General features: G+C 49.7%; 1 protein-coding gene across 1 annotated transcript in view; it reads left to right on the forward strand.

Annotated features, from left to right (window-relative positions):
* The first annotated feature begins 4,911 nt into the window (after positions 1-4,911).
* The window catches only part of IDUA (alpha-L-iduronidase), a 1,533,398-nt gene continuing 1,513,844 nt past the window's right edge, over positions 4,912-24,465 (forward strand). Inside the window, exons 1-2 of the mRNA XM_085640933.1 lie at positions 4,912-5,029; positions 11,938-12,078. Of these exons, the coding sequence (XP_085497059.1) occupies positions 4,944-5,029; positions 11,938-12,078 (227 nt within the window). The 5' untranslated portion in view covers positions 4,912-4,943. The remainder of the gene's footprint in view (positions 5,030-11,937; positions 12,079-24,465) is intronic.

Raw genomic sequence — 24,465 nt, forward strand, 5'->3', positions numbered from 1 at the left:
AGGCTGGACCATTGTTTGCATATCTCTTGGCTAAGGCACATTCATTACTGGTTCAAGCTCCTTTTTAATCTAGATCCTTTTTTAATACCTGAGGAAGCTGCCAGTATATCTAAATTAGATCTCAAGGTGTCCTTTTTACGTCATAGAAGACAATCCAGAGATTCTGTTTGCCTTAAACAATGTACTTATGCTTTTTATCGTGAAAACAATTTAAGTGAAGGTTTCCAGCCATATTTGACAGAAGTTACAAGAAGATCCCACCGCTTTGTTCTTACCCGCCTAAGGCTTGGAATAGTACATCATCTTGTGTCCTTCCCCATCACTAGGCAGCATAGTAATACTTTATGCCCCTGTGATGACTTATCCAAACAGAGTTGTTGTCATTTTATGCTTTTTTGTAAATTTTATGTGTTTTTAAGACGACATTTTTTTAAAACCCATCTTTTTAAAATATAATGTCCGGTCTACAAGGAGCGCAATGCAGCTAATGTTTAATCTGGAAAGTGCAGATATTTGTTTTTATATAGCTACTTATATTCTGAAATGTATGAGTGCCAGGAAATTCATTGTCTTGTAATTTATTCGGCTTCTAGTAAGCTGTATTATCACTCTACCAAACACTATAAGTGACTTCTTGTACATGCACATAACTGCGATTTGCACTTTACCCTGCATATTTTCCACATTACCCGGCATGTTAGTCTTCAAGCACCATAAGTGACTCTTTGCACATGTCCAGAATCTGCGAATTGCATTTTACCTTGTATATTTTGTACATTAACCGCATGTTAGTTTTAGACTATATAAATTTTAAGCCCATCAGAATTATTTTACCTGTTCTACATTGCTAATCCTATCTGCACTGGCTCTTTTACGGGGATGGTAATATAATTAATTTTCGGGGATAGTATAACAATTTTTCTTGCTCTGTACCTAATCATGTAATTGGTTTATACTCTGCCATTTTATAGTTTTATTGTATGATTGTTGTACGTTATTATGTTTGCTATGTGGCTGTATATACTTGCCGAATAAAGCATTTTGAACTGAACTGACTTATTGCTCTTCCTACTTGGAGTTTTTAGAATCTTCTGAAAGCTTTTGTAATTTTGATTGTTTGTTGGTTTATAGATGGGCTGACCAAGACCGTGTTGAGTCGATGGTTGCGCCCAGATATACATAGCTATCTTGTTGCTCTATAGTTACATTTCAGGTCCTAAACCAATGGTTTTACTTTTGTTCCAAGAGTTTCTACTTTTTTGTTTGTGCAAAATTGACATGCAAGTCAGTTTCTAAATTAGAGTAGATTGCTTAGACATCTGGATCTTCAGGACTTTTGCAGTTTTTGAAACCAAGAGAATATCATCAACCTATTTGTGTCGGAATGTGTCTTATATCCTCAGGATCGGGACGATGCTCAGAATGGCCCACCTCTCGTCAGCTTCAAGTCTGACCTGCTCTACTAGCGCAGACTTTTGAAATGATCAAGAGGGGAGAAGGAAGGGTAGTGAACTGCAGGGAAGGAGATCTGTAAAAAGAATAAACAAAAATAGATAACTGGGTTCTACTTCTAAGAGACAGACTGTGTGTGTGTATATATATATATATATATTTATATATATATCGCAACAATCCTTTTCTGTAGTGATCCCTGCAGCCGCGGAATCAGAAACGAGACGGACTCCACTTTCTTGTGCACAGTTTATTTATTTTTAGCGCTGTGATGCCATGATGCGTTTCAGCCTCAGAAAGGCCTTGATCAGATGAGGACAATTATGTTTGTTATAAAGAGGGAAAAGAATCGACTGGGAAAGCTTGCTGTGTGCTGCTCATGTTGCCTTTGAGAAAGGAATATGGATTCTGAAGCGCGTCAGGCATGAGACACACGCTGCCATGTATCTGCAACCTACCGAACGCAGTCATTGTGAATAAAAGCCTGCTGAGGTGTGCACTTTGACTAAGGGCATCCTCTTTCTTCTCATAATTATGGCTGATCCGGCCGTGATGTGCACCGCTGCGATATCCTGGCGGATCACAGTCTGCTCATTTTGGCAAACAAAATGTGGATCAACAGGGCACGATGGGCTGATAATTTCTGTGGTGTATGTTGCGCTGGCAAGTACAAGAAAGATCTGTCACAGACAAACAAGGTAAACCCAGAAGGGTAACAACGAACTTCCGATCCCACAATGCCTAGCACCAGGCGCGCAACACCCATTGGACTCACAGGGCTTCAGCCCCCCCCCCCCCGTCGTGTGTGGCAGCCCGGGATGAGACAACTTCCCGGGCATACACAGCCGCACCCGAGCACTTCACAGGTCTTTAAAAAGACCATTTGCATGTTAATGAGGCCTCGCTGTTGTTTCACCCCTTCTAAGAGCCCCTGCAGCTCCACTCTGCCTATTGCTTAAAGTTTCAGCCCCCCCCCCCCCCCGAAATTTGGCTCTAGTTGCGCCTCTGCCTAGCACATGCTTTTACTCACCTGAGGACAATTATGTTTGTTACAAAGAGGGAATAGAATCGGCAGGGAAAGCTTGCTGTGTGCTGCTTGTGTTGTCTTTGAAAAAGGAATATGGATTCTGAAATGCGTCAGGCATGAGATACTTGCTGCCATGTATCTGCAACCTACCGAACGCAGTCATTGTGAATAAAAGCCTGCTGAGGTGTGCACTTCGCCTGGGCGCATCCTCTTTCTACACACATATATATATATATATATATATATATATATATATATATATATCCAACTTAGCAGGAAACCCATTTGAAAAAGGCCACAGGAAGATGCAAATAATCTCTCTGATTTTAATGGCAGCATGCAAGCAGATGACTGGACAGCATCATACATCCAAAATAGTTCTAAAGCCAGACGCGTTTCGGGAATCTCGTCAGTCCCTTCTTCTGTGGCAATGTTCTGAGAAGATGAAAGCACTGCTGCATTGCGCACGTTAACATTAAGTACACCTGCCCCAGTGGGCGTGGCCGCTTGCACGGCCTTCTGGGTGTTGTAGTGCGGTGCCTGTGATCCCCAGTGGGCGTGCTGTTCATTTTCACAAAAAATACGCAAAATCAAATCCCAAGTGGGTAGGTGCATGTGGCGGCCGACATCTGCCCCGCTTTGTTGCTGTCATGCCGAGTAGGCGGCCCCCGCCCTGCAAGGGAGTCAGCCTTATCTTCCTTCCTACTGTTAAGATACCGGTTGGCACCTTTTCGGATCCGCATTCACACGGTGGGCCTTATTTCGCGACCGGGAGACAGCCGTAAATATATCCAACTTAGCAGGAAACCCATTTGAAAAAGGCCACAGGAAGATGCAAATAATCTCTCTGATTTTAATGGCTGCTCAAATAACTGGCAAGAATTGTCTCCACTCTGCTGCAGCTTCTATGAATAAAACGCAAGTTTCACCTACCTGTGTGTGGCTCTCCTAAGTGGGAAAACTTGGATTTTGGATATATATATATATATATATATATATATAGATATTCCATTGCAAGGCTCGCTTTTCAGCGGGTGTAGCGGCGCGTCTTTAGTGCAGTGCTGAACTCCTCGGCTGAGCCAAGCCGTTAATTAAATCCCCCAAAAATCCACCCACTTGGAGAGAACAAAGCGGAACGCACTCACGGGAGAGATTTTAACAGTGTATTTAATCCTTTACAGGCAATTTCACAGGTAATCCACAGCGCAAAACCAACGCGTTTCGGTCTCCATGAGACCTTGGTCACGGTTGGCTTCTTAGTTTTTCCCGGCATACTTATTTTGAAACAAAATCACATGACTTCCTGTCACACAAAAGGGGGGGAACCATTTTTTTAAAAAATGCTCGGCATTCTGGTACTAGTAGTTTGTAGTTTAAGAGCACTACAACGTTAAATCTCTTACAATAAACATTGCGTAAACAAGCTATATGTCTGAACTATATTATTTGTCTAGACACATGTATATCAGCCCTCTAGTGGGCGTTTATTCTCTGTTTAACTCATAATTAGGTTGACGCAATCTTATCAAATTCCCTCCAGTGGGAAAAGGTTAACTATATTTATAATTTTCTGGTAAATATATCCCCTTTGCCGAATTGAAAGTAATAAAAAATACAAAACAAAATTTTGGAGACGTTAAAATTTGGTCTATTACCAAAATTGAAGGGTCAGATAAACTCGTGGATTCTTAATTTATAAATGTACTTAAAGTTCTTCGTCCTGGTTAAGACCGTGTGGCATGTATGTTCGTAATGCAAGTATTTGTCGAGATTCCCTTTGCTGTAATTTTCTTTCACGGTGTCCTCCTCTTACATGTTGTTCCACAGTTTCAACGCCGTAGAATGATAACTGTTTCCAGTCACTGTTATGAGCTTGCTCCATGTGTTTTGCGACCGCGTTACTTCTGTCTTTGGCTATGGTGGCTCTTACATGTTCTAAAATTCTTTTTTAGAGCTCACAGATAGTGCTCCCAATGTACCTTAGGTGGCATGGGCATTCTATAACATAAACCAAAAATTGTGTTTTGCAAGTTATTAGCTTCTGTATTTTTCATATCTTCTTGTTTGCCCAAATAATTTCCTGGGTTTTACGTGCAATTTGGCAAACCTTACAGTTGTGACATTTCATGAAGCCTGTAGTTTGTAGCCATTGGGAGGTTTTATTTTTCTGTTTCAAAAAGTGGCTATGGGCTATTGTGCCTTTAAAGCTTTGAGCGTGTAACACGGCATTGGTAGCTGTTTTTTTGCGGTGTAGTGTTGTATGTATTTTTCCAGATATTACATACATTTCTGTGTCCAGAAAGGTTCCCCTTTCTTGGCTGATTTCATAGGTAAACCGTAGATTTGGCTCTGTGTTGTTAAGTATCTCAAAATACTTTTAAAATTCTATTTCAGTGCCATCCCATATTATAAAGAGATCGTCGATGAATCTGAACCAGCTCATGGTCTTATTTACATACTCATCATGATCCGGGTGCTGCTCCCACCAGCCCATTGTCAGGCACGCATAGCTTGGACTAAAAGAAAATCCCATGACCGTGCCCTTTGTTTGTATGTATATTATCTCTCCAAATAAAAATAAGTTTTTCGTAAGGCAATTTTCAATCATTTGTATCAGCATTTGATTGTGTTTTTCATATTGGATGTTTCGTTTGCCCAGAAAGTATTTACAAGCTGTAATCCCAATTCGATTTTCAATATTAGTGTAGACTGAAATTACGTCCATTGTTATCAGTTTGTATGAACTCAGCCATGGGATGTCTTGTATATGTCTCAATAAATCGTTTGTGTCTTTAATATACAATGTCAGATTTTGGATGAATGGCAATAACAAGAAGTCTCCCGGTTCTAGCCTTCATCACCAAAGGTTCCATAGCCAGTGCAAACAGGAGCGTTCCCCGACTCACTGCGTAGGCCCCAGATATCACCCCACTGTTCTAACTCATGCCGTGGAGGACTGATACAGTAGCGCCGTCCATGCTATAAATGCATCTACCAACCCGATGCCAGCCATGACATGAAACGGATATGACCACTCTAAACTATCGAATGCCTTTTCTATATCAACGGCAAACACCGCAGCAGTGTCTTTTTGATAGGTGTCCGACTCAAGCACCTGCAGTAGCCGACGGATATTTAAGGCCGTGTTTCGGGCAGGAATAAAGCCAGCCTGGTCCTGAAGGATTAATGACGGCATATGTGATAATAGCCGAGTGGCTAAAATGTGACTTAGTATCTTATAGTCCGTGTTCAGCATGGAGAGCGACCGGTACACTGCCCTATCCCACACTGGTTTTCCAGGCTTAAGTAGTGGGATGATAACCGCCGCTCTCGTGGAGGTCGGGAGGTGGCCCAGGCATCTGGCCTCATTATATAATATCACTAAGTCGGAGCTAGGAATTCAGAGTAGGTTAAATAAAATTCAATTGGGAGGCCATCTCAACCCGGAGTCTTGTTCCGTGCCATGTGTTTAAGCGCCGCACGCACCTCCCTCAATTCAATATCCCCGCCCAATGCGTCTGCCTGCTCGTCGTCTAATTGCGGGAACTGAAGTCCACGCAGAAACTCACCCATATCATCTCCTGCAGTGGGCATCTTGCTCCTGTAGAGCACTCTGTAAAACTCATAGAACAACCCATTAATGTCCTCTTGGGTAAAACAGGCTTCCCCCCTATCGTCCCTGATCTCCAATATCGGCGTCCCTCTTCGCGACAGGTTAGCTAACCAGGCGAACAGCGCTCCCGATTTATCTCCCTCAACATGGGTACGGGCAAGACAAGCTTTGTAGTCAAAGCAGCGCAAGCGCTCTACTTTACCCGCTACCACTTCTTTTGCCTCCAGCAACTCAGCTTGTTTGTCAGGCCTCCCAGGTCGGTCCCTTTCCACCCCTCTTAGTTGCTGTTCTGCGTCTGCCACTTCCGCCAACAGTGTCTTCCGAGCCCCAACCGTGCCAGCGATACAGCGGATCACCACCTTAAAGTCGTCCCATTCCACCAGTGGCGTGGACGCAGTATCTCCGTTATCCTCAAAATAGTGCGCGATAGCCTCACCCACCGCCTCACGGTATACTTGGTCTTCCAACACCTCCGGGCGCAGGCCGGTATCTGAGCCCGGACACACGGCTACTGCAGCCAGATCAAAACAGGGTTATGGTCAGAAAGTGTCCTAGCTAAATATTTGCTCCCCTGTACTCCTGCATGCACGTCCGGAGTAGATAATAACACATCCAGCCGCACATGAAGGTCATGCAGTGCAGAAAAATTTGAATAATTCAGCTCCTCGGGGTGCCGAGCCCTCCAAATGTCCACCAAGCCCCACCTCTGCTGCCAACTACGCCTCGCCTCTGCAATCTTGCGTGGGGGGCTGTTGGAAGTGGGGGGTGCGAGCGATCCAACAATAAGATTGAGACACAATTAAAGTCCCCTCCCAACAGCACAGAACCCGTGAGATAAGGAGCCAGTTTCCCAGATAGATGTGAAAGGAATGCCGGTTCTTTCACGTGGGGCGCGTAAATGCTCCCCAATGCAAATCCCGTCCATCTAGTTTCCAAAGGACCACCACATATCTCCCTTCTGGGTCTGAGTTTTTCCCTACATAAAAAGGTTACTCCCGCTCTGACCCAAATTAACACCCCTCGAGCAGAATAGGTTGTGTAGAACAATTGACCTCGCCATCTGCGCTGTAATGCCGCACCCTCCTGCACATTCAAGTGTGTTTCCTGTAAAAATGCTATTTGCACTCCTCTTCATATCAAATGGGCATGCAATTTCTGACGGCGCCACATAGAGTGCAAACCCCGCACATTCCATGATAAACACTTCAAGTTATTTGCGGTTCCCGACCCAGCCATACAAAATAATCAGCACTGAAAGCAAATACAATGACATGCCTGGTCCCAACTCTCCCTAAAACTAAACAACATCCCCAACTCCCCCACCCAAGGACAGCTACTTTGAAACTGGTATCTATCCAAACCTAAAAACACACAAATTCCTCTGTCAGCAACAGAGGAGCCGGGGCACACAGCTGGCTGGAATCCCTAACCTCCATGTGCATCAGCCCTTTCGTAGAGAAAGCATCCCCAACCCAATAGCAACATCCCTTCACATTTAGCGAACAAACAAGGACTCTCTGTCCATCCTAGACAGCCCGTCCACTCAGTCTATGATGCCATCCGCCGTCTGTGGTGTCACCTCTGGCACGCATTCCCCTCTACCCATTGAAGTGTATGACTCAGCACCCACTGAGTCCCCCGTTGTACCCGTTTCTTCAGTCGACACAACAGTTCGATCTTGCGCCAAAGCCACCACTGCCTGCGGGGCTTCCACTCTTTCCCGCGCAGTCTGAGAGTCTGTGGGCTACTTCTGGGTTCTGGTATGGGGCCGCCTACGTGAGCCCCTTGGCCTGCTCGCGTTCCCATCTCGTGCTCTCTTCGGACACTCACCCCTCAGCTTCTCTTTCCTGTAGGATTCTAGCCAGTCCCATGCTTCACTAGGGGAGTCCATGTAGTGCCTGGTGCCAGCCAGGATTATGCGCAGCCGTGCTGGAAACATCAAAGAGTACTGAAGACCCTGATCCCGAAGGGCCCTCTTTACTGCCAGATATGAGGCCCGCTTGCGCTGCACATCCAACGTGTAGTCGGGAAATAACGTGACCTTTGCATTGCCCACTGCAAAGGGCCCCCCCAGTCTTGCTTCCTGTAGGAGCATATTCCAGTCTCGAAAGTGTTAAAGTCGAACCACCACCGGTCTCGGCGGTCTTCCAGGGGCCAGCGATTTTGCCGGTACTCGGTGTGCTCTTTCAAGCGTGTAAAAGTTCGAGAGACCCTCCGGGGCTATGACAGTTCAAAATTAGCTCTCCAGATAGGCCACCATATCGCCTCCTTCTTCCCCCTCGGGTAAACCCACCACTCGGACGTTGTTCCGGCAATTACGCCCTTCTGCGTCCTCGACTCTGCGTTCAAGCACACTCACTCTGTCCGTTAAGGCCTTCAGCTGCCACGTCACATCAAGCTGCGCCGGTTCCAGTTCTGTGATGGCGGTCTAATTTTTCTTGACCTTTTCTGACAATTTCTTATGCTCATCCCGTAGGAGCCCAAGTCCCTCTGCCACCGTACTGATGTCCTGGTGGAGCGTCGCTTTTGTGTCTGCTATTGTTGCACATATCTGTTGAAACTGCACTTGCATCTTCTCATTCGGTGGGCGATCGGGTCTGGGATGCAGCGTCATCGTCCTGTTCTAGGGGGGTACCGGCCCCTCGACCTATGGGTTTACCCATGCTGTTAGAGAACTGCTCCACTCTCTCCTGGCTCCTCCTATTACTGGTCCCAAGTGCTCTCTGGTGTCGGCAGTGAGCTACCTCTTCTGCCAACAGCGCGGTCCTGAGTCAGCTCTCCCAGCCCGGGGCTGTCCAGCCGCACACTCACAAGGCCCAGATCAGCGGTTGACAGCCTGTCCAGTCACTTCTTTCATCTCCCCAGGTCACTGCAGCAGGACCATCTTAACAGTGTCCTCGGGCCTCCGCTTTGTCAACCCCTCACAGCCGTACCTCTTCCTTTGCACCGCCCGTGCGCATGAAACCTCAGGCCGCCCCCAGGAGGGTCGGACAACTCACATCCCCACGGAAATCGGCAGTATCCCAGCCTCCTCTGTCTTCTCCCCGTCCGTCAGCCACACCGCTGCGGGAGTTTCTGCCCAGATCGTCTTCCTGCCCCCAGATGGCCCTCGAATCACTGCCTGTCTGGATATCTCCCCAGCACTCTCAGCCCTCCAGCGGCCTCATCGCAGTGTTGGCCAGGTCCACTGTGCCGTAGTACTGGGCGGGGTCGCTTGCACCAAGATCAACGCACCTGCTCAATCTCGCCCCCTCCGCCCGATGCAGTGTCTGCCGATTGGGAGCCAGGCCTGGTGGTGCCTTGAGGTGCCAATCAGGCCAGCTCCCGGCGGCAACTACAGTGTGTAGCACGGTGCTGCTTCAGCTACGCAGCATCGCCTCGGTCGCCGCCGGTCTGCGCCTCCGTGCACCGCCAGACCAGTGTTTCCGCCGACCCTCCCTTGTGCCCCAGACAATCCTTCGTGCGGCGCCGTTGAGCTCCACAGCCAGTCTGGGCCCCCCACGGCCCTGTCCTAGGCTCCGATGTTGTCTTGCAAGGCGGAGCTCGCCCACTCTCAAAAATGTGGAGCGGCCCCGTGCCGGGTCCCTGACCCCGCACCGATCGGCACCGCAGGGTTCCGAGCGCTCAGACGGCACCTCGCTATCCCCTCCGGTGCAATTGCTGCCAGTATCGCGGTGCCTCTCAGCTGCTCTGCAGCATCTCAATCGACATCATCTTGCGACTCATCCACAACGCGGGGCGATTCTTCTGTCGTTTTCCTCTAATACGGCCCCGATCGAGCTGCCGACTCACGGAAGCACTGCCCGGGTCCTTACGCCTCACCAGGATCGTCGGCAGGGCGCTACCGGGGCCAGTGCTCCAATTCTCACTGGATTACAGCTGGGCCGATGCGGAGCTCTGCGCTCACGCGTCCGCCATCGGCTCCGGCCAAGCCACGCCCCCATATATGTATGTATATGTATATATTTGTGTGTGTATATATATATATATATATATATGTGTGTGTGTGTGTGTGTGTCATTTTAATCAATGTCTTTTTATTTTCATTTATTTAATTGAACATTCACCTTGAGAGGTAGGATTCGAAACCTGAAGGTCCATTTCAGAGCATGTTAGTCTTGTGTTCAATGCCACTCAAGACTCACTTGGTAAACTCGTATCAGGGCTAAATGTGTTATAGACTTCAAATTCCTGAAATATACCTTTTATAACTGTCATTACATGAATAGCTATTCTCAATTGGGATCCAAGCCAAAATGTCATAATTCTGCAATAACATAAAGGATAGTAAGGTAGCCTTGTTATTTATATTGTTATTTTGAATGCCCTTAAGTGCGCGTTCCATCTATGTTTCAGGTTTCTAGTGGTGGAGCCTACATATTGTAACCAACAGGAGCATATGGTTAAATACACACAATTCTTAGTATTGCAATTAATAAATAAACAAGGAGCTCTTATATGTTCTAGATTTTTTGAAATCTTGAAATTCAACTTGGCAGTCCTCGTCTATTCCTTAACGAATCTTAATTAACCCAAAAATAGAGAGATGTATATACCTTATTGTATCGTATTGTAATTGCATTTCTATAACGCTTTCTACCCCTGACGAGGCGTAGAGGCGCTTTTCCGTGAGTAGCATGCTAGTCCAGAATCCATAAAGGATTAGTGGTGAATTAGTATTAGTGAAAATATGAAAGTAATTTGAGTGGTGGATATGTTAGTCATTTATTTGGAATGAGAAGGATCGTGGAGGGGCAGAAGAGGGCAACTATGGTTGTTTCAAACCAAATTTCTACCAAAGTTAATGCTTTAGCATATGTTTAACCAGGACGACCCTTGCTGCAGGAAACAAATGGCAAATTACTAATAAAAAAAATCCATCTATCTATCTATCTATCTATCTATCTATCTATCTATCTATCTATCTATCTATCTATCTATCTATCTATCTATCTATCTATCTATCTATCTATCTATCTCTCTATCTCTCTATCTCTCTATCTCTCTATCTCTCTATCTCTCTATCTATCTCTCTATCTATCTATCTCTGCTAGCCACGTGGGTGTTTCCTATTTTTTTTATAAATGTGTGGCTCTAACCCGGCCACGGCAAGCACCGCTGCTGGACCCTTGCGGATCCCCCCCTGTCCACATGGCGGGATCGCGGTATGGGTGGCCTGGAGGCTGCCTTTCAGATGTAGCATAGCGCAGATCATTGGCTCTCTTCATTCTTTTAACAATTTTGCATAAAAAGGTACTTTGCGGCAGGCATCCCACTTGGGAGGTATTTTTCTGGACTACTAGTTCCAAGATTCAATGCGGCTCACCTGAGCCAGACTTCGTGTTTAATTAAAATAAAAGGTGGACTAAATGTAGCCCAGTTGTTTGCCGCATTTGTTTCCTGGGATCCATGATTAAGGTATACTTTTCCCGAAACGCGTCGGATCAATGCTTTGAAGGGGGCGTGTACTAATCTCCACTTACCTGGCAAAAATCCTATCTGCCCGGGAGTGCCAGCCATGTGGGTGTAACTAGTGCACCAGTTGTAAGGTATATACAGTACTGATTAACCCCTTTCCCACCATATGTTCTGATTTTTCAGGCAAATTCTGTTTCAGGAAATTTATTATGTATTCTGAAAACTTTGTATTATCACTATTGTGAATTCCCTGAAATATTATGTTCATATTGTAGACTGGAAAATCAATACAAAAGAAAACATTATGTGAACAAAACATATTTGTTTAATACTTAAACGTTGACATGTGTTTCTAATATGACATTAAAACTATTTTCTTTTACTATTCAACTTGGATTGTCAATTTGGTACTTTATCACCTTTTCAGTCCTCCATTACCACACAACAAAGCAGAGCTACATGACAATGGCCGTGATCAACACATTAACCTAGCATATATTTCGTCAGTGCCTCACAGTGGAATTCAGCAAGTCAGAGTGCACTGGTTACTGGACCTTATAACCATTGGGTAAGTAAGGTTTGTTTATTATGTCCCTTTAAATAATTAAAAATGAATGCTTAGTTAATGTAAAACGTTTTTCAAAATGTCTTGAAAATGTCAGATAAAAGTAGTTCTGTAGTATGAGAACATTAAGTAAACACAGAATATGACACAGCCTGTATACCTGTGTGTCTCGGGGCTCTACATAGCTCCAAACCTAGACTGTTAGTATTGGGTGATTTGTCTATGCAACAGACTGGTAAGTTGAACAGAGACCTCTGGGAGTTTCATATAGTTTAGGAAGGACTTCAGTAGGAAGTAAGTCTTTAAAATGCCGTATCCAAGATGGGCTTCTTCAATACTGGTGTACATACCCACTCAAACAGAGAAGTGAAGAGATTCCTGAAGTGTTATAAATGTATGATGGTTGCCCATGGTATGGTAGCGAGAGTGGAAAGATGGCGGTTACCAAAACTGCAAGATGTCATTACTGACTAAAGTGATATATTTCATAAATAGTTGATAAATCATCTATGCAGATAGGTGGGAATTCAGCATAGGGAACAATATCTCTCTGTACTCTGAGGGCTGGAATCTGTTGAACCAGCAATATTGTTACAGATATTAATGCATCTTGAATAGCACATACTGACAGGAGAAGATATTAGGGGATGTTTCAAAGCATGAAAACTAGGCAGAGACTTAAAAGCACCTAGATATTTATTGGAAAGGACATGACCATGAGTTTTTCTTTTGTTGCTGTAAATTATTTTTATTGGGTTTCACATAAACTCCACATAAATACAGTACATCAGAATGAGACATGCTCTGAAGAGCTCACCTGCCTATACACTTGCATATACAGAGCAGTGGCCAAAGGGTGTGTAGGAAGTCCCTCATACTCGGCAGTCTAAACCCCCCCAACCCTGTCCACCTTGACCGAGGAATATTGGGGAGTCATTCTATCACATCAGTAAGTCTACCTCCCTTCCCTCCCCCCTTCTCCTTCCGCTTCCTTGTGGGGTCCTGCTCTCCCTCTCAGTTGGATGTGGTGTTGTCTCTGTTATCATAGGACAATTGTATTTTGGGTGGTCTATGTTGGTATTAACTTTACTTGGGGTTGGGCTAATGTCCTGGGGCTGAAAGACCACCAGCCCCAGAATCCCCCTGGCCTCCATTCTCTGACCAGCTGGGATTGAGGGCATTTAACCCATTGCAATAGTCCCATCATCATCCTCTATTTTAGTGCATCAGCTTGCTCCCCCCAGTATCTAGCATATCCCATCTTTCTCCTGCCTTATAGGCTTCTCGGAGTAAGGTGCCCTCCTCCCAGTCAGCTGACCTAGGCATGTTAGCTGTCCACCTTTCCACACGGGGATCGGCGGAAGCCATTAACTGCATCGTTATACACCGCTTGCTCAGTATCAATGCCAAGTCAATAAATTGGGTCGTAACCTTGTTCTTAGCTGGGTGGGGAAAAATCCCCAGTATACACGTTTTGGGGGAAGGGTTAGGAGAGATGTGATATCCATCTCTGTCCAGTAGAAGGTCAAGTGCATGCAGTTCCGTATCAGGTAAAGCATATCTTCCCCTTCTAGGTGATATCTAGCGCATTTGTGTGAAATGTGAGTGAAGAAGGCTTGAGTCATCCAAGTGTGAGCTTTGCTTTTTACGTAAGACTTAATGTATGAGTTTGAATTGAGGATTTCAGGATTTTTTTGAGCCATCTCTAGCATTTTTGTCTATTCCCTGTCAGTTATGGGAGTCCCCAAGTCTGCCTCCCACTTATGTTTCAATTGATTAGCAGCAGTATCATGTCTGACCGTAGTGCTCCAAGGAGACCTGACATCAACCTCAGAGAAATTGGCAACTTCGGTACATCTGGGGATTCGGTGTCACGTCTCCTCCAGTATTTTCTCACCACTACGATCATGGTACCATATAGTAGAAACTGCCCTGCTGGAAGCTCATACTGCTCCCTCATGTCCTCTAAGGAGAGTAACTCCCCATTTCTGTACAGTTTACCCACCATGTTAATGCCCGCTTCTAGCCAGTTCTGTAGCCGTCACTGTTTAATCTCCTGTGTATGTATAAGCAAAGACTGAAGTGGCAGCTTTAGGGAATATGGCTTATTTGTCTGGCTCTTCTACAGTGCTCTCCACCAACAGTGTTGGAGCACAGTTTGGTCATTCCTGCCTGTGATGGTTGCCCTTTTAGGATTAAGTAGGAGGTTCCATAGCATAGTCGACATGGGAGTGTAAGGGGTGGGGAACCCTCTTTGTGTCCTGAAGCCCTTGTGACCATCACATATACCAGTGCACTGGGCTTCCAAGTAATAGGTCTTCAAGTCAGGAGTGCTCATTCCCCCGTTCATGGAAATTCACTGCAGCTTATTCAGTGCAACCCATTGCCTGCCCTTTCCCCAGATCAGGTCAATCAGAATGGTGTCTAGATCCCAGAAGATACTGTGGAGTATAATTACTTTGCACTGCTCCAAGATTGCCCGGCCTGTCTAGACTCTCATTGTAGGAGGTGCATACAACAGCTGTGTCAATTTTACAAATCTCCACCACAGTCCTATTCAGGTCATCACAGGTCAGAGATGGTCCCATTCCAGCCTTTCAAAAGGCTTCTCAGTGTCTGCAGACATGAACCTGACTCTCTCTGGTATGTTCGGATCATCCCTCAAAAGAGCCAGTAATGTCAGGATGTTTAGTGCCGTGTTGCATTGGGGTATAAACCCAGATTGATCAGTGTGGATAAAGCCCTGCATGTGGGGAGATGGTCTCTGAGACAGGATTCCACTAAGTATTTAATAGTCAGGATTCAGTATAGATAGTGGTCTGTACTCTTTTATGTCTGTTGCTGGTTTCCCTGGTTTGAGCAGGGGGATTATTAGGGCCTCTCTCTTCGAGCGGGGCAGTGCGCTGGCGTCACACACCTTCCAATATAAGGTAGACAGACAGGGGTCAAGCATTTCAATATAGGTCACATAGAACTTCACCGGGAGCCCATCTGTTCCCAGGACGTTTTTCCTGGGCCATTATCTTCACTTCAGCCTTGATCTCTTCCATTGAAATATCTTTCCCCAGCTCCTCCACCTCATCAGGCAAGAATCTCTGCAGGGGTAGGTCTGCCAAGAAGTGCTGGATACAGCCCTGTCTATCCTCTCTACTGCTAGTGTGTAGTGTGGCATAATAGCTAGCAAAGATCTGATTTATATCATCTTGGTTATAGACCCTACCTCCTGTAGCGTTGACTAGTTAAAGGATTTGGGCCACGCTTGGCAAGGTTAGCCTGTCATGTGTTTCTTGCATGGCCCATTGTAGTTTTCCCTATGTTAGCCTAACTGTGCACATTGTAGGCCTTATTTTCCTTTGCATACGTTGCAATATAAATAAGCTTGCTTTTGTGCCACATTGCACTTTCACGCGGAACCTGCATATGCTTTTTGTTAGAAGGGCCAGCCTCAGGGAAGGACAGAATATGTACCTGACCACCCTGCGACCCACCTTTCCCGGGAGAGGTAGCCGAGAACTGGCGGGAGACCCCTTCAGGGCTGGGTCTCGTACCTAGGACCGTACATGCTGATTTAGCACCAGGCAACACAGAGGCACCACACCGTAGATTCTGAAGCACAAATTCTTTATCTAGAAATATCAGGACCTTTATGATCCGCAGAGGCGTCTGTACAAGTAGAACAAGGGCTCACAAAGTCTCGGTTGGGGTAGGGGTAGCGGGACAGTCTTAGGATCAGGGTCAATGCAGGTGCGTATCCGGCGCACGGCTCTCAATCCTCGAGTCGGGGGATATGATACGATCTTTTGGGGTCCAGCCAGACCAGAATGTCTTTTGAGTTGCGACCAAGTCTGCAGGGCTCGAGTAAGGATGTTGGAGGCCGGACAATCTTCAAGGAGCCGCGAGTCGGTCAACAGGGCTCAGAGTTCTCAAGGTTGCAAGGGGAGCCGCGACCGCGTCAGCAGGGCTCGGATGATTTAGGCAGAAGTCCGTCTCTACCAGGTGGAGCCGCGACGCTGTCTGCAGGGCTCACCGAGGTTCCAAGAGTTCCATCGGACCTTGGGAGGATGTTCTTTCAGCCGCGACCACGTCAGCAGGGCTCTCTTCGTTCCAGGATTCAATCTGCTGAGGGTCCCAGCGCGCCCCTTGTTGTATGTCGACTCCTCTTTGATGTCCGGAGTCCTCACGGGCAGGGGTCTTAGCGCCTGGGGGTCGTTTGTTGGGGGTTCCTGCCACGCGGACCTTTGATCCTTTCAAGGCGGGGTCGGGAGGGATCCCAGACACGCAGCAGGCGTGGAGGTAGCCCTCCGGGTGGCCGTTGGGGCGATCAAAACTATCTCTTGAGAGGAGGCCAGGTGTGAGTGAAACTACTCCTCCCTCTCCTGCTCACCAGGAGCTCTCTCTCCCCCCAGCCGGCATGGCGCGACTAGGCCTGGGTTGCGCTTGGGTCGAGGGCGGCCATCTGGGGTGCGGGGCCTGGTCACTGGAGGCCGCGAGGCCGATGGAGTGGGGAGGGTGCCCGGTGTCGGGAAGATGGCGGGAAGGACGGGGGTAGCCCCAGGTTCTGTGGGGGATCAGGTGTGGACTGGGTCGGGTAGGCTGCGTTAATCAGGGCCGGGTGGGGGGCAGAAGTCAGTATGGTGTCGCTACGGGTCGGGATGGGCCACGCCACGAGGCCGGGTCCAACATGCGTCCCCCCCAGCTGAAGGCCGAAGAGAACTACCCATCCTCTTGGGGGTTCTCTTCGCTGAGGCGGAAGAATCTGGAGAGGCCGTCAGCGTTGGCGTGGTCGGTGCCAGGGCGATGCTCTACTGTGAAGTCCATCCCCTGTAGGGAGATTGACCATCGTAGCAGTTTGGGGTTCTCTCCCCTCATCTGCATGAGCCACCGTAAAGGTTGATGATCTGTCTGGACTTGGAAGTGGGTTCCGAAGAGGTAGGGCCGCAGTTTCTTTAGAGCCCAGGCTACGTCGAACGCCTCGCGTTCAATGGTGCTCCATCGTTGCTCTCGGGGCAGTAACCTTCGGCTAATCCAGGCCCTTCTCATTGAGCTGGGATAGGACGGCTCCAATGCCATGCTCGGAAGCATCCGTTTGCACCACAAACTCTTTGGAGTAATCGGGGGCTTGGAGCACAGGGGCTGTACACATGGCGAGTTTCAGTGCGTCGAACGCCTCCTGGCAGGCAGGGGTCCACTGTACCTTTTTAGGCTGTCTTTTGGACGTGAGCTCCGTGAGGGGTCCTACGAGGCTGCCGTAACCTTGGATGAACCTCCGGTAGTAACCAGTGAGGCCCAGAAAGGCGCGGACTTCGGTTTGGGTGGTTGGTGGTTCCCAGGCCAGGATGGCGTCAATCTTAGGTTGGAGGGGAGCGACCAGCCCGCTGCCGACCTGGTGCCCCAGGTAGACCACCGATCCTTGCCCAATCTGGCATTTGCTGGCTTTCACTGTGAGGCCGGCTTGGCGCAGGGCCCTGAAGACCCTCCGGAGGTGCTCCCCCCATTCGGAACTGAATACCGCAATATCGTCCAGATATGCGGCGCTGAACTCTTCCAGCCCGGCCAGGACTCTATTCACCAGTCTCTGAAAGGTGGCCGGGACATTTTTCATCCCGAAGGGCATCACTCTGAAGCGATAGTGCCCATCCGGGGTGGAGAAGGAGGACCGCTCCTTCTGTGAGCGCAATTTGCCAGTATCCGCAGGTCAAATCGAAGGTGCTGAGAAAATGTGCAGACCCAAGGCAGTCAATGAGCTCATCTGCGCGGTGGATAGGGTGAGCGTCGGCTCGGGTGACCGCATTGAGCTCCCGGTAGTCCACGCAGAACCGTAGTTCGGGGGCAACACCAGGGGCAGCTGCTTTCGGGACTAGTACCACCGGGCTGGCCCAGGGACTGTCTGTGGGCTCGATCACCCCTAGAAATAACATCTTGGAGACCTCCGCCTGGATGCAGGCCCAGACTCGGTCGGGGACGCGGTAGGCTCGGTGCCGTACCAGTGTGCTGTCTCCGGTGTCCACGTCGTGGACGCACCTGTCGGTAACCTTGGGGGCAAAAGAGAACAGGTCGGAGAACTGCCCCAAGAGCTGGCGGCAGCCCTCGTGTTGTTGGGGTGTGAGGGAGGGGGAGAGGTTCACCCCCTCCACGGAGCCATCCTTTTCTTTGGCCCGCAGGAGGTCAGGGAGAGGCTCCGTTTCCTCTTCCGCCCCGTCGTCTGTGGCCAGGAGTAAGCTCAACTCCGTCCGCACGAAGTGTGGCTTGAGGCGGTTCATGTGGAGGACCCGAAGGGGGTTCCGGGGGGACTGGACGTCCACCACGTATGTAACCTGACTTTTTCGTTCTACTACTTTGAAGGGCCCGGTCCATTTGTCTTGGAGGGCGCACGGCTTCACTGGGGCCATCACCCAGACCTGCTGGCCTGGCTGGAACTCGACCAGAGTGACATTCTGGTCGTACCAGCGCTTCATTTCTTCCTGGCGCGCCTCGAGGTTGGCCTCGGCCAGCTCTCGGAACTTCCTTGGCTGGTTTCGGAGCGTCAACAGGTACCGGAACACATCCTGCGGTGGGTCCCGGGGTGCTGTCTCCCATCCCTCTTTGACCAAGCTCAGGGGACCTCTGACTGGGTGCCTATACAGTAATTCAAACGGGCTGAACCCCAAGGACTTCTGGGGGACTTCCCGGTAGGCGAACAGGAGGCAGGGGAGAAGGACGTCCCACTTACGCCGCAGGGGCTCCTCGAGACCCATGATCATCCCCTTCAGAGTCCGGTTAAACCGTTCCACTAGGCCATTGCCTTGGGGATGGTAAGGGGTAGTGAATTTATATGATACTCCACATTGTTACCACAGGGATCTCATATATTTTGAGATAAAATTGGTGCCTCGGTCGCTCACGACCTCTCGGGGGAACCCTACCCAGGAGAAGATCCCCATTAATGCCCGGCCCACCACGGGGGCCGTGACGGTGCGGAGGGGGATGGCCTCCGGGTATCGTGTGGCATGGTCCACTAGGACGAGGATAAAGCGGTGACCCTGGGCGGTCTTGGGGTCCAGGGGCCCCACGATGTCAATTCCGACCCGCTCGAAGGGAGTACTGACAACTGGGAAGGGTTGGAGGGGAGCCTTGCGCTTCCCTCCACTTTTACCACTGGCCTGGCACGTGGGGCAGGACTTGCAGTGGGCCTCTATGTGGGCTCGCATTTTTGGCCAATAAAAGTGCGTTACTAAGCGGTGGTAGGTCTTGTCCTGGCCCAAATGGCTGGCCAGGGGTACATCATGGGCCAAGCCCAGGAGAAAGTCTCGAAAGCGTAGGGGTACCACCAGCACCCGGGCTGACCCTAGCTCGGCAGACCGCTGTTCGCTGTACAGGAGGTCATTCTCCCAATAGAGTAAGTGGGGTTCCCGATTGGTCGCCCGCGGCTTGGGCTTCGGCCTGCTGCCGGGGTCCGACCAGAGAAGGACAGGTCGCTTGTTCTTGGCAGAACTCCTCTCGGGAGGGGCCCCCTTCGTGGCGCCACTGGGCCAACTCGGGCAGATCACCTAACTCCGTGATCTGCGCGGGGTCAGGATGGACGGGTCCGTCGTCAGCGAGGGGCTCTCCTCCTGGGGATAGGTCGTGGGGTTCAACTGGGTCGTCTCCGGCTTTGTCACCGGAGGTGGTGCTGGGGGCTTCGTCCTCGACTCCCCCACGGGGGGGAAGTCGGGCCGCCATGGATCGGGTGGTTGCGCACACCCATTCTGGTAGACCCATCATCCCGAGGTGGGTCTTGCGCTCGACCTGTCTCCAGGGGGAACTTTCCAGGTCGTTTCCCAGGAGGCAGTCTACAGGTTGTGCGGTTCGGACAGCCACCCGCAATGTACCGGTTACTCCCCCCCATTCGAATGGTACCAAGGCCACCTTACACAAACTCTCAGTGTTGTCGGAAGCTATCACAGGGCAAAAGACATTGGGGATAATCTGGTCCGCCTGGACTAAGTGGCTGAGGACACCAGTGATGCTCGCCCCGGTGTCACAAAGGGCCTCCACCGGGTGGCCGTTAACCGTTACGAGCTGGCAGTACTTCTTGGTGTTTGCGGGTAGGGGTGCTCCGGGAATCATATCTCGATCTCCTAGAGAGACTAGGGCCATGGCTGCAGGTTCCCATCCCTCGGGGTCCTCAAACTCCTCCCCTAGGGTTACGGTCGCCATGTGTCTAGCTGGGGGAGCTGTCGTGGGGGGTTTCTGGGCCATGGGGCACTGAGGGTCGCTGGCGTAATGCCCGAGTCGTTGACAGCGGAAACATGTGTTATTCACCCGGGGCCCTTGTCTACCTGGGGGGCCGGTACTGCCTGGCGGAGGAGCTGGGAATCCCGGGTGTTGGTTTCTCGGGGGGCTACGCGGGGGCCCGGATGGGAACTCCCTCTGTTTCCCTTGATTCCCCCCCCCCCCTCTCTGACGGGGAGGTCCTTGATGGCTGCGGGGGTAGTCTCCTACGGGGCTCCGGGGGACCCGGGTGTTAACCCTGCGACCTGCTTCGACGGCCAGCTTCCTCGGGTCTGCGAGCTTGCTGTCGAGCAGGTGCTGGCGCAGTTCTACAAAACAATTTGTGGACAAGTGTTCCCAGGTAATGAGGTCGGTCCGTTCTTCGAAGGTGGTTACCTTGCTGCCCTTGATCCACCCTTCCAGCGCTCTGCTGTAAAAGTTTAGGTATTCCACCCAGGTGGTGCCTGGGATCTTTCGGCAGTCCCGGAACCGCTGCCGATACATTTCGGGGGTGAGGCCGTATTTCGTGAGGAGGGCCTCCTTCATGTGGCTGTAGGATGTTTGCACAGAGGCTGGTAGGTCGAGGAGGGTGTCCCGTCCTTCGCTCAGGAATCAACCCCACAACCCGGCCCCCCAGTCCTTCTGTGGGACGCGGTGGGAGGTCATGGCTACCTCGTAGGCTTTGAACCACTGCTGGATGTCATCATTTCGATAGTACTCTTTGACCACATCCTTGGGGATGTGGACTTTCGGCTCTCCCAGGGGAGCTGGTTCTTGGCCCCCTGGGGGTCGAGCTCCTTGCTCGGAGTTCTATTTCTTTCAAGCTGCGCTCGTGCTCCAGCGGAAGTTTTTTTTCCTCGTGCTCCCGTTGTAACTTCTTTTCTTCTAGCTCTCCTTGTACTCGGAGTTGTTCCACCGCTAGCCTCTTTTCGGCTAGCCTTATCTCGCCTTCTATTTTCAGTTTGGCCATTTCTAGTTCATGACTTCGGTCCCTTTCCCTGTCTGTGACGTCTTCCGGGGACCAGCCCCCATCCGCTGCGTGGCTTTGTGCCTGGGGGTTATTGCTTGTTCTCGGGAAGTTCCTGAGCTCGTCCGGCTGCTCTGTCTCTTCACCGACTTCGTCCAGTCGGGGAAGGGAGACTCCGGACTCCACCCAGGCTTTCAGGGCTTGTTGCATGTCTTCCTTGGTGTTCAGACCAGTGGTAGCGATCTTCCGTTGTCTGCAAAATTGTTTCAGCTCCTTGTGTGTGTATTCTCCTAACCGCTGTACACAAAACGTAGCACTCGCGTCGGTTTCAGTGGTGCTCATGGTGGTTTCTTCTGCCGTCTTTGTTCAGTAGTGCGTCAGCCGTTCACTGTACGATCTCTAGATTGCGGGCTCGGATCCTGTCGCCTGCCACCAATGTTAGAAGGGCCAGCCTCAGGGAAGGACAGAATATGTACCTGACCACCCTGCGACCCACCTTTCCCGGGAGAGGTAGCCGAGCACTGGCGGGAGACACCCTCAGGGCTGGGTCTCGTACCTAGGATCGTACACGCTAATTTAGCACCATACAACACAGAGGCACCACACCGTAGATTCTGAAGCACGTATTCTTTATCTAGAAATATCAGGACCTTTATGATCCGCAGAGGCGTCTGTACAAGTAGAGCAAGGGCTCACAAAGTCTCGGTTGGGGTAGGGGTAGCGGGACAGTCTTAGGATCAGGGTCAATGCAGGTGCGTATCCGGCGCACGGCTCTCAATCCTCGAGCCGGGGGATACGATACGATCTTTGGGGGTCCAGCCGGACCAGAATATCTCTTGAGTTGCGACCAAGTCTGCAGGGCTCGAGTAAGGATGTTGGAGGCCGGACAATCTTCAAGGAGCCGCGAGTCAGTCAGCAGGGCTCGGATGATTTAGGGAGAAGTCCGTCTCTACCAGGTGGAGCCGCGACGCTGTCTGCAGGGCTCACCGAGGTTCCAAGAGTTCCGTCGGACCTTGGGAGGATGTTCTTTCAGCCGCGACCACGTCAGCAGGGCTCTCTTCGTTCCAGGATTCAATCTGCTGAGGGTCCCAGCGCGCCCCTTGTTATAGGTCGACTCCTCTTTGATGTCCGGAGTCCTCACGGGCAGGGGTCTTAGCGCCTCGGGGTCGTTTGTTGGGGGTTCCTGCCACGCGGGCCTTTGATCCTTTCAAGGCGGGGTCGGGAGGGATCCCAGACACGCAGCAGGCGTGGAGCCAGCCCTCAGGGTGGCCGGAGGGGGCGATCAAAACTATCTCTTGAGAGGAGGCCAGGTGTGAGTGAAACTACTCCTCCCTCTCCTGCTCACCAGGAGCTCTCTCTCCCCCCAGCCGGCATGGCGCGACTAGGCCTGGGTTGCGCTTGGGTCGAGGGCGGCCATCTGGGGTGCGGGGCCTGGTCACTGGAGGTCGCGAGGCCGATGGAGTGGGGAGGGTGCCCGGTGTCGGGAAGATGGCGGGAAGGACGGGGGTAGCCCCGGGTTCTGTGGGGGACCAGGTGTGGACTGGGTCGGGTAGGCTGCGTTAATCAGGGCCGGGTGGGGGGCAGAAGTCAGTATGGTGTCGCTACGGGTCGGGATGGGCCACGCCACGAGGCCGGGTCCAACACTTTTGCGTTCTGTTCTTTTCCTGGGATTTAGTCTGAGAACCACAGACAAGATCAAATAACAATGTCTGTGTTATTTTTCTGGCCAGGCAGTAGCACCTAGACATAACACAAGAATGCAGCTGTTCTTTATGTGCACACATGTCCTATCGTATCAATGAGAACATGAGCCACAATGGAACGATAGATCTGACACGAGCACTGTGTCTGCTGAGATGTAGAGCATCTATCTATCTATGTATGACAATGTACGGAGTCTGCTGATAATCCCAGAGTTCTTTCATATAATCATTTAACTTTACTCACAGGGGAGGGGAGTTAGGTTACTCTGTCTTATACAATGACAGCACTTTTCATGGTATATGGATGATTAACCATGCTAACAGTATTTTTATTATGCATTTGTTTTCTAATTGTGTCACGTATACTGCATTTATGAGCACAATAGTTTGAATAAATATTCTTTGTTTTTTTTAACAATTCTTTTTATTAATCAACACACTTAAGCAATTTAGCATGTATCAAATTGGCATTATACACATGGGAGGAAACGACAAGCAGGTACAGTATCAATACCAAATAACAGTAAGGGTTGAGTCCTGTCGGAACCATATCTGGAATTATTGTATTAAGGCGATGGCATGTCTTCAAAAGAGGAGTTTCGCGGTGGGCTACAGATCTCCCCTCGGTATGTTTTCCAAGCCACCCATATTAATGTCCATTTCTTCGGGCAGCCCCTGGTGATGTATACTGTCTTCTCACGGAACATGCACCAGTCCATGTGCTTTTTCCAGTCTGCCACTGTTAACGGGGTTGAAGCTCCCCACAGTTGAGCAATGTTTCGTTTTGCCACCATAAGGCCTAAAGTGACCCAGATCTTGCCCATCCTACTCAGATCTGTGGGTTCCCACACATTCAGGAGGCACCTCTTCGCCTCGAGCCTGATATTCAGTTCAAGCACTTCACTAATAACAGTATGTATCCTTTGCCAGTATGTCTGAATGAACTCACACTCCCTAATGATATGCATAAACGTGCCTCCCCCACCACATTGGCATCTGCACACTCCTCCCTGTGCCCTTCCCATGCGAACCAGACACGGTCCAGTAACATATATCCTATGCAATATTTTTAACTGAACAAGTCTCAATCTGGCCGAAATCGCTACCTCTCATGGAGAGGCGAATGCCTCTTGCCATTCCTCATCATCCAGTGCAAGGCCATCACCCTCCCACCTCTCTCTTATTGTGTGTAGGGAGGCCCGGTGTTGTTTATCCGTTTCTTATATGTGAGTCAGACCGTTTTCTCTGTCAGGTATCCATCGAGTAATCTATCCTCAAGGGGAGTATACTGTGGTGGAGTGGACCCTTTGGGAAAACAAGACTAAAGGGCATGTCAGACCTGGAGATATCGAGAATACTCCGTCTGTGCGATCTCGTGTTTCTGTTGCAGAGTGGTAAATGACATTACATCTCCTTTTTCCCATTTGAGATCCCGATTAGATTCCACTTATTGAACCCTTTTGTTTTCCAAAAATCCCTGAGTGCCTCCGA

This window comes from Triturus cristatus, chromosome 2_2 (assembly GCF_964204655.1).
Source record: "Triturus cristatus chromosome 2_2, aTriCri1.1, whole genome shotgun sequence".
NCBI classification, from domain to species: Eukaryota; Metazoa; Chordata; class Amphibia; order Caudata; family Salamandridae; genus Triturus; species Triturus cristatus.